A 13,274-nucleotide genomic window follows, 5' to 3' on the forward strand; every position below is an offset into this window, starting at 1 on the left:
GCCTCAAAGTACAGCTCGAGTAGATTTTGATACTTTCATACTTTTATCATGTGGACTGTCACGTTGGAAGAAATACTTAATGTAGCTGTGTTGGCACAGACGCAATCAATACACATTTGGCGTTTACATTGTGTGGTCCATAACCATTTAAAAATAAAGCACAAATGTAACAGTTGAGAAATGAGAGAGCAGCAACTGTTAAAAACTGAAACAGAGGTAAGTGTGTTTTTTACTTGACTCAACTGCACACAAGTAGAATTAACTCACAAGGCTCCTGTTCCTACAGTGTATATGATTGGTTGAAACATTCTTCTCCCCCCGCACCTCCACCAAGACTGAATCAATTTGTAATTTACATTGATAAGAAATATCTATTCTGGTAAATTAAAATATGTCTAAAATAAAGGTGGTAAAAGGTTACAGAAGTGATTGGGTGCTTAATCTACCATGAGCAGGCAAATTACAGGGTCATGTTTATTTAAAAGGCTTTTCATGCCCATAATGTTTGTATATTTCACATTAGAGTGCATTATCTGTAATACTGTGACCTAGGATGCATTTATGGACACTAATGGTGCTTTTACAGCCTGTGGACTGTACACATTGCAATAAGTGCTAAAAACAGCAATTTGCCACTAGCTTTACAAGACCTGGCTTCAATAAAACCAGCTTGATTAATACATAATAAAAACACAATTGCATCACATTATACCGCTAATAGGGGTGGGGAAAGGGAGGAGAGGATGGGATGGGGGGGGAAAGAGAAGAGGGGTAGCCAAAAAAAACCCAATAAATAGTTCTACAACAATAGGTTATAGAATCTGTGTTGAAATTAACACTTCCTGAAGTTCAAGTTAATTTTCCATGCAAATAGGCCAGGGTCATAAATCTACCTCTATCATCACAGCTATCGTTGCTAATCCTGAAATTCTAATGAAACATTTTCTATATTTGTGTCAGTGTTCAAAAAGATTTGTGAATATTGCCAGTATGCATTATGCTTTAAAAATAATTCCCTTTCTGCCCTCTTCAAACATCCAACTGCGGCTATTGAGAACTTGGCGAATCCCTTGCTGATTATAACTCCAGGTAAATTAATCTTGTGATGTAATTAGAGTAGCATACCAAGAGAGAAATGTGTGTGTGTATGTATATATATATATGCATATACATATATATGCATATACATATATATGCATATACATATATATGCATATACATATATATGCATATACATATATATGCATATACATATATATACATATACATATATATATATATATATATATATATATACATAATATTATTTGTCAAACGAAGCTCAAACAGATTTTTCTTCTGGAATGAAAAAATTTGTTTTCTATGACTGCCATTCTCACATTTAGTGATCAGAATAAGTTATCAATAAATATACACACACAAAAGGTCATTTATATGTGTTGCCAGTCATCAATTGCATTCAAGAAAGACCGTTGATTGTGATGATAGTCAGGGCTCGACTCCTGCAGGAACGCGCGGGAACAATGTTCCTGCACTTTTCCCACAGCAGGAATGCCGTTCCCGTTAGGATTTTTAAACTCACCTCTCTCCCTGCAGCCAACGTTGATGTCAGGAGGGGGTGTGACTCTCTACCCCCCCCCCCTCAAGCTTCTGTGCCTTTCCTCAGCTGCCCCCCACTCAGCCCCTGCATACGATCATATAAAAAAATGTTTGGGGGGGGGGGGAGGGGGGATCTTGGGTGAGTTCCCACACTTTTTTACCCAGGACTTGACCCCTATTGATAGTATTGAACACTGATTTGTTGAGGATTGGCTACATAGTGTACAAACTACACAGAACTTTATGAACAGATAATAGAAATTACAAATATTTGAATTTAGACTAGTGTATAAAAAAACAACAAAAACACGGAATGCTAAATGTATTTACATGATACAAGGTATCCTTTACTTAGTACCGCTGAATATCCTGCTCGTTCCTTCGGAGTTGGAGAGGATGCTCGCTCCTTTGGATTTCCCAAATTTAGACACCAGATTCTCCAGATGGTACATTAGCTTCAAGGATAACTTTGCACTTCCATTGACCTTGTAACAATAGAGCTTCTCAATTCCTTACACATACTGTGCGTGTCTTAGAGAATCTCTTCACTACAAAGCCAAGCCTCTGCCAACCAAATCTGTCAATTGCAGGAGTGCCAACACTCCTCGTATACCCATAACACTAATTACAGAGAGCATGCGGAGTGTGCACAGTTTAAACAGTTTGGATTCCATCCATTAAAATATATATATATTTTTTCCAAAAAGATAAAAACGACATGATTCAAGGTTTTAATTAATAAAAAGGACAGGCAAATGCCAGGAGTATCAATTAGAGCATGCTTCACATGTGCCGTCTGTCCTAGCACTATAACATGCAACAGCCAATGATCAATACATATATATTAAATACGTAAATGACCACATGTTTTGAGGATGACTGGTTCACTTAAAGGAACACTCCAGACACATAGGGCATTTCAGCTGGCTTAAAGGGATACTGTAGTGCCAGGAACACAAAGCTGTATTCCTGGCACTAACGATCCCTCTGCCTCCCCACTCCCCCGCGCCTCCTCCTACCCGATAAACAAAGGATTAAAAACCCTTTAGTTACTTACCTGATCCCAGCGCCGATGATCCTCGGCACCGTGTCAATGCTCCGCCCCATCCTCCGCCCCAAGACATGGGGTCTAATGCGCGCACGGTATTCTTTAGACCTCCTTATAGGAAAGCATTGAATCGGCCAGCGTCAGATAACAGACCAAAAGTCTGTTATGATTCCAGATGCCCTCTAGTGGTTGTCTGATAGACACTGAGGGCAGACTTAGTGCTGCAATGTGCAGTTCTCGGGAACTGCAATGTTTAACATTGCAGCACTAAGTGCAAAACGGACACAGCACCCAGACCACTTCAATGAGCTGAAGTGGTCTGGGTGCCTACAGTGTCCCTTTAAGTGTTTTGTGTGTCTGAAGTCTCATTTGTCAGTGACCTAAATTATGCCCATGGCATAGTTGGAGATCAAAATTTCAAAACAAAATATCCGACAAAACACCTGTGTTACAGTCTTTCATATTCTCCACAACACCTGGGAAGACATGTGCTGCAACAGTAAACAATTTATTGTGAGCGAGTTGTCTGGTGCCTGCTGACCCCCTGGTTCCAACCAATGGGGAATGACTGAATATCAGAACTAGGGGTTAAGAAACACTGCTTTATAGACTATAATTTGCATTTGCAAACTGCATACAGCAGCACAGAAAGAAAATGACTCTACCAGGCAAGACTACACACTTTATAAAAAGGCAATTATGGCTAACCTATGCGTTGAATATAATTTACCCTTAATGCTATTAAAGTCTGGTCTCCATTACCAGTAACATGCAGATAAGCAGAACAACTGGCAATTCAGACGTAAAATGTGTAGGTTGGGACACAATTATCATGGAATAATTAATAGTGCTAAAAGCTTGAATGGGCACACAAGGGCATAAAGGAAACATCACTTGCAAGTCACATGTACTCTTGGTGGGAATACAAAAAGCCATGTGAAAAAAACATGATGCTAAATACCAACTACATGAGCTATATAGTATGACACATACAAGTACATACAGTTACAATGTTCTTAGGATTTTCAGACAACCTGGAATTGCTGTAACATTAATATTTTAGGTCTTATTCCAGTGAATAATTAAAGTATGGAGCTGGATTAATGTTCTATTATATTACCCTAACAGCATCTTCTGGTAAATCCTTATGTAGGATAGAGGGACATACCCATATGAACCGGAGGAGAAAGGCTAGATTTAATAATTCTTGCTTCTGACACTTGGGACACAAAGAAAGCAGTAAAGAAACTCAATAAAGCCGAGGGTAAAAATACAACATATTATGGGAAGAACAAAGCAGCTTCTTAGGAAGTGCCAGATACATTGTAAAACAAAGTAAGCAGTATATCTGAAGGAGATAAAATGAGTTATTAAGCTGGAAGTGGGGCAACAAAGAAACTACAAGGTCGAGTAAATTAAACATTAAGTTAATTCAAAATTTGCAGTTGTCTAACTGAATATTGCACAAAATAAGCTCTCTGAGAATGTGAACACATTTGCCAAACCTCAAATTTTGCTATAAAAGGTCTCCTTAGAATATTCTTCTCAACTGTCCATCACACAGAGAGTAATAACCAGGATTTGGACAGTGTGTTGACAAAAAAAATAAACCCACTGCAAATGCATGAGTTCCAATTCATAAAATATATGTCTATTTCTATCCCCTATATAGTAGATTTTGCTAACAAAGATAGTCGACAATGACTCAATCAATGTGGCTGTATGTACGGATTCTATATTATCTAGTCCAGGAGTAGGCAACCTTTTAGCAGCACTGTGCCGAAATAAGATTGTGATGTCCCATAGTGTGTCAGCCCTTTTTTTTTTTTTTTTTTAACTTGGTGTGCATGTTGCCATATTCTGCATGTGTTATTATACTGCAGTTGCTTTGTATAGTTTTATTTGTGCGCATATGAGCTATTATATTGTATATGTTCATGAGTAGTTTGTGGTATCATGTATAATACCTATGAATGTCGGCTCTGTATGGGGGCTGCTTGGGGAATTGTGTGTGTGGATGGACAGGTCACATTGTGTGTTTGGTAGTGTATGTATGTGTGGGGCTGTTTGGGGTATTGCATGTGAGAGGCTGCATGTGAGGTGCATGTATGTGGTTTGTTAGCGCGTTACGTTTGTGCAGATTGTGTCTATGTTTGCTTGTGGGCTGTTCGTATTTGTATGAGGGGAGGGTTATTCTGCATTTCTGTGTATATCTAGCAGTGTGGGTGGCTTCCCTGGGTTCCACTGGGGACCAGGCTGGCCTTATACCGTATATACTCGAGTATAAGCCGACCCGAATATAAGCAGAGGCCCTAATTTTACCACAAAAAAAATGGGAAAATCGACTCGAGTATAAGACAAGGGTGGGAAATGCAGCAGCTACTGGTACATTTCTAACTAAAATTAGATCCTAAAAAAATTATATTAATTGAATATTTATTTGCAGTGTGTGTGTGTATGAGTGCAGTGTGTGTGTGTATGAGTGCAGTGTGATGGTGTGTGATGGTGTGTGTTGCAGAGCCTTGGTGGGGGGGTGGGCATTTTTACTATTATTTATTTTTTATTATTTTAATAATTTTTACTATTATTTTTTTAAATTATTTGAATAATTTTTTTTATTATTATTTTTAAAATATTTTATTTTATTATTATTTTATTTTTATTATTTTCGTCCCCCCTCCCTGCTTGATACATGGCAGGGAGGGGGCTCTAACTCCCTGGTGGTCCAGTGGAGGGGGCTGGCAGGGAGCTCTTACTTACCTCTCCTGCAGCTCCTGTCAGCTCCCTTCTCCTCCGCGCCGGTCCGGTCAGCTCACAGTGTAAGTCTTGCGAGAGCCGTGCTATGACCCCGCGGCTCTCGCGAGACCTACACTGGGAGCTGACAGAGGTGCTGAACGGACCGGCGCGGAGGAGAAGGGAGCTGACAGGAGCTGCAGGAGAGGTAAGTAAACGCACACAGCCCCATTGTCTGTATTATGGCAATGTAAATTGTCATAATACAGACATTGACTCGAGTATAAGTCGAGTTGGGGTTTTTCAGCACAAAAATTGTGCTGAAAAACTACTTATAATCAAGTATATCCGGTACAGGTCAAGGGCAGGAGCTGCAATAGCTGCTGCGGGCTGCTCTACTATAGTGTGGATTCCCATTCACAAGTGCTGGGAGGAAGTGATCTCAGATGCATATACGTGCTTCAATGCATACCTTTTCGTATTAGCAGATATCTGAAGTTTCACTGGGACTCCTGATAGGCCAGAGCCTGTTTGGCTCTAGCAGCCTTGAGTGCCGTGCAAAGACACCTCGAGTGTCATAGGTTGCTGACCCCTGATCTAGTCTAACATTCTCTTCCCCTGGTAGCTAAAACAACACAAACAAAAGCGTTTAGTATGTTAACCATTCTCCATTATTAAATGTAAGTTATGGGTCAATGTTTTCTGCCATTAGAAGCCTTCAGTTTCCCTCTTTTCATCACTGGCAATGCATCTACAAAGTATTTTAGACCAGGGAAGATTATCTTCTTTTATTCTTCTTTCACTCTGACCTATAATCATATGTTTTTCAACTATGCTTTTCAAGCTTATGTTATTCATAAATACTCAAAATAAATAAAGATACACAAGACAACCTGCTTTAGAACATGTAACCATGTATTAAAATTGCAGTACGTACTCTACATATGCTTGGCCTCAAAGTATATTGCGAGCTTACAAATTCATTTTGAACACAGTGCAGGAGAGGTTTGGTTTTTGAAGGGGCACAATATGTAGAGGCTATGGTGCCATGAGTCACCTTACACCATGCCACAGTAAGAAGTAAACCCATTTTTAAAACCTTAGACATTTACCTGGGTACCCTAGGTGCCCAGAGTACTTCTGATTTCCTGTGATACTGATAAAATGGGAATCCACTTTAGCAATATAAATTTTGCAAGATATGGGACATTTATCTTTGTTTTAAATCCTAATAGGGACACAAATGACCTTGCCTAAAGTGAAATGGAAACTTCCAAATAAGCAATACCACAGAAGACAGAAAAGACCAGGAACACCAAGGGGAGTCAGGTACGAGTCAAACTGTTCGAAAATGGTTTGACTTCTTACTGTAGGATCACGCTAGAGTACTCCTGACACCAAAGCTACTACAGTACACTGCAGTACTTCTAATGCTTAAAGTACCAATGAACATAATGTTCCCTAAGCTCTTCTCCACTCTGGCAATCTATTAAAAAACAGGAATATACATAGGACACAAGGTCACCCATTTAGATGGGGAAAAAAGGAGCTTTAGTCTAAGGCAATGGTTCCCAAACGTTTTGGATTCAAGGCGTCCTTTATATTTTAATATTTTTCCAAGGTTCCCCTGAAGCATTTACTGGCGCTATAGTAAAACCTACAATGTTGGCGTTTGAAGGGGTGCTTGTATATAATTTTAGTGTTTTAATACATGGGGTGTGTTTGAATGTAATGTTCACTTTTAAATGCGGATGTACATTTTTGTGAAGTATTTGTGTTTGAGTAAAGGTGTTTGTATATCCTTTTGGCATTTGAATGCAGGGGTGTGTTTGTAATATTTGTGTTAGATTGCAGGAGTGTGTTTGTATGTTGTGCTGGTGTATGACGGTTTGGATGTATGCACATACACAACTACCACATACATAGATTCTAGGGATCGACCGATATTGATTGTTTTTTTAGAGCCAATACTGATAATCTGTGAACTTTCAGGCCGATAGCGGATAACTTACCAATATTGTGAACATTTACCATTTTGGAAAAAAAACTATTTCTAAAGGTAAATGAACAAAATATACATGCCACATGTATTTGATACATTGTGTTTAGACAGGGGAGTTGTGTGTGTTTGTGTAGTGGATGCAGTGTGTATTTCTGTAGTGTGTAAAGTGAATGCAGTGTGTGGTGTGTGTAAAGTGAATGCAGTGTGTGTGTATATAATGAATGCAGAGTGTGTATATAATGAATGCAGAGTGTGTATATAATGAATGCAGTGTGTGTAGTGTGTGTATAGTGAATGCAGTTTGTGTAGTGTGAGTATATAATGAATGCAGAGTGTGTGTGTGTGGACTGTGCATTCGGGGCTCGCAGCAAACTCTTACTTACCTTCCCAGCAGCTCCCCTGTCTAAATCTTGCGCCAGCGTGCCATGCGGATCGTTGCCATGGTAACCCGTGGCAATGTTTGACGGTCGCGGGACTTGCGAGATTTAGACAGGGGAGCTGAAGGGAAGGTAAGTAAGAGCTTGTTGCGGGCTCTCCAGGAATGCCGGGCTTGTCATGAGCCATGCGGTTCTGGTATGTATTATCGGCAATATCGGTATCTATATTGGCCAATACCGATATTGCTGAAAATACAGAATATCTGCCGATAATATCGGCCAAACGGATAATCGTCGATCCTTAACAGATATACATACACACAAATTCATATAGACACCGACACATACAGAAACACCACACACTGACACATATACACCGACACATACAGAAACACACACAATGACACATATACACCGACAAATACCCACACGCATACTGACACACAAACTGATACATGCACACACCATGATACAGATACACACGCCGACATAAAAACACACATTCTGACACAAAAATGTGCGCGTGCACACAGACACACACACTGACACAGAAGCACACTGACATATACACACAAACACAGGAGATGCACACCCTGACAAATTATATTTGTAATATTTCCAGCCACCCTCCTGTAAGCTTACTTCATGTTTCCAGGAGGGTGGCTTGGAGTCTTGGTCCTGCTGCTTCTGGTGGGAGTGAGGGGTCTGGAGCAGGTCTTGTGCTCCTCTCCCCTCATGCTGTGTCTGCCTCCTCTCCCTTACGCGCTGTGTTCCTGTATGATGCTGGAAAGAAGTGACCGGCTGTCACTTACTCCCAGCTGGCCGACATTACAGGGGCTTGGTCGCAGTGTTAGAGGACCGTGGCACCCAACCGGGCCCATGTTACGCAGTAATGTTTCCAGGTGCCTGTTGCGGTGCCCCAGGGTGCCGCGGCACGCAGTTTGGGAACAGCTGGTATAAGAAAGAAAAAGTTGTTTGTTTTTACAGTAAGAGCAATAAGGATATGTAATTCTCTGCCTGGAGAGGTGGTTTTATCAGAGTATGTACTGATGTTTAAATAGCAACTGGATAAATACTTGCAAAAACATAATATTCAGTCATATAATTTTTAATAAGTGAGATAAGTGGGGTTCTTGATCCAAGGAGAGATATGACTGCCATTCTGGAGCTGAGAAGGATTTTTTCTTTGTTTGTTGCAGAACTGGAAAGCACTTCAAACAATGTTTTTTGCCTACTTTTGGATCAACTTCAAAAACAGATGTGAGAAAGGCTGAACTTTATGGATGCATGTCTCTTTTCAGTCTATATAACTATATGTTGTTATAATTTCACTTAAAGAGAGACTGCAAGCATCCATTGGCATATAACTTAAAATGACATGTGGGCACATCCATTAAGGTATAGGTGGGCATGCAGCACATCAAAAACACATGCCTCCCAGGAATCATTGGACGATGGTAGTAGCAGTACCCTAAGGTGAGCATTATATTTTTACTTCCACTGCAGTTATCACCCAAGTAAGCACTCCAATAGTGTTTACTGTGGCGAAAGAAAAAAACACACACTGTCAGTACTTCATTTTCTTTACATCTTAATATCATCTTTATATTATATATAATCTCCTTTTCTTTAATTTATGGAGGTTTTTGAAGAAACCTTTGCCTACCTTTAGAGATGGATTGTTGGTTATTTCAAACTGATTGTACAACATTTAGATTACATATAAGATGTTAAGTGCATTGCTTAATAATGATAATGGGATTTCTTTCCCCTTTTCATGCTTTCAAGATCAGATGTTCATTATCCAGTGTATTATAATAAGGCCATCATGCTTAAGGCCTTCTAAATGCAAGACTATTGCAGACAGCATAATAAACATCAGTTTGCTAATCTCTACTAAAGATGTAACATTACGTTGTCCTTCAAGGTCATATATCGAGACTTTACACCTTTAAATAAAAAGTCAACTCGGCTTTTTCAGCAAGCAGGTTTTGAAGTGGTGGGGAGGGGAAAGGAATGTCCTTTGAAAGGTTACCAATGAAGGAATCAAGTTCATTGCATTTTGACACAGAGACTATTTTAAAATATCCAATTAATCTCTTCATTTTTAATAATCCGTCCCTGCATTCTCTTTACATTTCATGTCTCAATTAGATCATGGCAGATGTCCCCTGGGAAGAAGGATCTTATTAAATTGTCCTCCCTCGAACCCCCCTACCTCTTGTGAGAAAGACCCCCCCCTCCCAACTCTGCCACCAAACGCTACTGAACAGAGACCTTGCATTTGCCATCAAAACTGAGACTATTATCGTAGAAGTGGAAAGATGCTGAGAGTTTATTATGGCCCTGGGCAACGTGGGCTGCTTTCTGTTCAACTAATAATGTCGCCTTAATTAAACGAGACTAATTAAAAAAAATAAAACAAAGAGGCATGCTGGATGAGAGGAAGGTTTGAATGGGTAGAGAGTCTGTGGCATCTTCATTTGCGATATGAAGAGAAGGTAAACAGATTAACATCTCCCTTATCAACAAAAATATGCACTTGTCAGATCTCAGTCTTTTAATACAGTTTCCACATTTTGAATCCCCCTACAGAAACAATGATTATCTGTCTAAAGAAAACATTTAAATACTGTAAACACAGTACAATGAGTTTAATTGTACAATCCTCCCAAATCGTTAACATTACCATCTGTATTTGTGGACTGCGAAAAAAACACTTGTCAGAAAAAAGTTTCACTTTAAGTGTTTAAGTTTAGTTTCACAACCTGCACAAATTACATTTAACCATCATTATTAAATTCCCAGACACTGTTTTGATGTATTTGGGATGTATCTTTAGACAAGCAGCACATTAAGCATTTTAATATAATGTACTACTTGTTAAATAAGAATTTGTGTCTTTGTCATTTGTTTCTTGTATGAAATATATACCAAGACAGAAAAATTTTGGCACTTTTAATCACGCTCTGGGTTTATATTCAAAAAGCTCCCCAGTTTACCAAACTTTAGATGCTTTAGAAAACTTCTGTCTCTTAGATTCTCTGATAAATTAGCATTTCACTGGTTCTCAATGGGTTAAACATGTGTGTTTCCATTAAAATAAATACAATCTATATATCTACATATACGCGTGAGTGCAAAAATGTTCTATGAATCATAAAAAAAAATTATATTCCCCCTAATGCTCTCTAACAGACAAAAGTATGATTGACGATATGATTGGGCAATTTACATAAAAATAAGGTACTTCAATGGATTAATTAACAGCAGGATGATTGATTCCCCTCCCCCATTAATATAACTATAAAGCACAGACAATCTTTTCCACAGATATAAAACTGATTATTTTAATGCTGGAACAGCCTATTCTTTGATCTATATAAAACATCTTCGGCAGAAGCAGATGTGACCTTTCCTGCATTCCTCTCCGCTTGTGTGTCATGGTTATGTATTGCACTAATATTGCACCCAAAGTTCACCTAATGACTTTAATGAATTCTGTGCACTGCCAGGAGCAGGGATGCTGGGGATTTATGTGCCTATAAATTGGCACAGTAAACGGATCTTGGGCACACGGCGAAGCATGCTGCACACTGTGTGTTGTAGAGTAAAATATAGGGAGATTAAGGGAGGAAAGAAGGAATGTGTTTACCTGTCTCGACATCCTGAATGTAGAAATGAAGCCCATCCGTTATCTCGGTCACTAGGACGGGCTTGTAATTGGCATTTCTCTCTTTCTCCTCCACCACTGTCACTACTTCTTCAACTGGCAGCTCCTCAAACTTCGACCAGATCTGCAACGACAAGCAGATTTTAAGCATGCAAACCCATTATGTCCATGTTTTTGTCTCTGCCACACACAGTATCTGTGCACCGATGCATTATACAATGAGGACATTGCAGGGCGTCATAGTATTGTGCATTCAAAAAAAAAATAAGCAGCCAGTTTGCCTTCTAGCACACGTTCATTTCAATTACAATACTAAAAAGTATGGGAAAGGCATCAATGATTGCTTTTGAGTTCTCTGTGCATTCTGGTTATGTCATTCTAAGAAGAAACATTTAAGATTAGCAAGATTCAGTACGCTTGGTCAAGATAGGCGCTATAGCTTATTTAAGCGCTCTTCAAAAATATACCAATTTAAACATACATGTGTATTAAAGATGTCCCAGTACTCACAACCTATACAGAAAACGCACAATATATAAAATATTTACACCCTGGTCCCCTTCGTAAGTAAGAACACTTTTGCCTTTTTAGAAACCACATTTTTACTTTTTGGTATTTTAAGGTATTTTAAGGGAAAGTGATCAGAGATACTGTCTACAAGATAATCCTTTGGGACACCCACTCACAATGCCCATTACACTGCTGTATACATGGATGTAGAATAGAAAATGAGCAGGTTGAGAAGGAACAGCAGAGGAAAGCAAGATAGCACTATTTAAAAAAAAAAAAAAAAAACAACAATTTGCGTCCAGCATGGCATTAATAAAACAAAAACACAGGACAATATTTTTAGATGCAGGATCGTAACTTATTTTAAATTTAATACTTTGAGTGTTTTTTGCAGACTACTGAATAAAAGTGACTTTCATTTTTCTTGTTTGACAGGGATGATCAGTGATGTGCAATTACCAATCCCAGTGTGGTATGTTTTGTTACAAGTAAGCCTCACAATGCTTTAGAGCCCATAAGCAAGGAGTTCTTGGGTACAGCTTCTCCTTGTCAGAACTGTCCGCAGTAACCTCAACAAAAATAACTTGGAAAGTGACCCAGAGTCCCCAGCAGGTGGAGAGGCGGCTGAGTGATGGATGAGAAGGGACAGCGGTGCTAATTACTCTGGAGAATCATTAGTGACTAGGTACAAGAAATCTTCTGGAAAGATACAGGTCCCATCATAAACACTGTATTAGGCAAAAACAAAATAGCAGATCTCTACTGGATACAGATACGTGCCTTAATGCAGTGTGCATATACGGGCTATATAGGCAGGTTAAAATTTGATTTTAAAATGTAATCAGAATTACAGACTGACATATCTTTTTATTCACAACTATTAAAATACAAACATAAAATAATATACATCTGAGAATAGTTTAAGAAGATTTATTCCAATCAAGGGATTTTTTCAGATATTTTCTAAATTGGCTTTGGAATAGATAGTCCATACATCCATCCATCCACTGCAAATGTACACATCTCTTTGAACTTACTATGATTATCCAAATTGTCTCAATGGATAGCATGTCAAACCATGATACCCTCTAAAAGCATATTAGATGTTGTAAACAGAGCGAATAGAGGTAAAAACCTCCTTAGAAATCCAAGTAAGCTATTACAGTAACTAGGGCTCTATTTTGCTCTGAGTAGAACAGCACTTAAAGGACCACTCTAGGCACCCAGACCACTTCAAGTTAATGAGGTGGTCTGGGTGCCAGGTCCCTCTAGGATTAACCCTTTTTTTATAAACATAGCAGTTTCAGAGAAACTGCTATGTTTATACTGAGG

General features: G+C 39.0%; 1 protein-coding gene across 1 annotated transcript in view; it reads right to left on the reverse strand.

The window, feature by feature from the left end:
• The window catches only part of SND1 (staphylococcal nuclease and tudor domain containing 1), a 594,953-nt gene that overhangs the window by 50,860 nt on the left and 530,819 nt on the right, over positions 1–13,274 (reverse strand). The window contains exon 18 of the mRNA XM_063448347.1: positions 11,415–11,556. Within this exon, the coding sequence (XP_063304417.1) occupies positions 11,415–11,556 (142 nt within the window). The remainder of the gene's footprint in view (positions 1–11,414; positions 11,557–13,274) is intronic.

Source organism: Pelobates fuscus, chromosome 3 (assembly GCF_036172605.1).
Source record: "Pelobates fuscus isolate aPelFus1 chromosome 3, aPelFus1.pri, whole genome shotgun sequence".
NCBI lineage: Eukaryota > Metazoa > Chordata > Amphibia > Anura > Pelobatidae > Pelobates > Pelobates fuscus.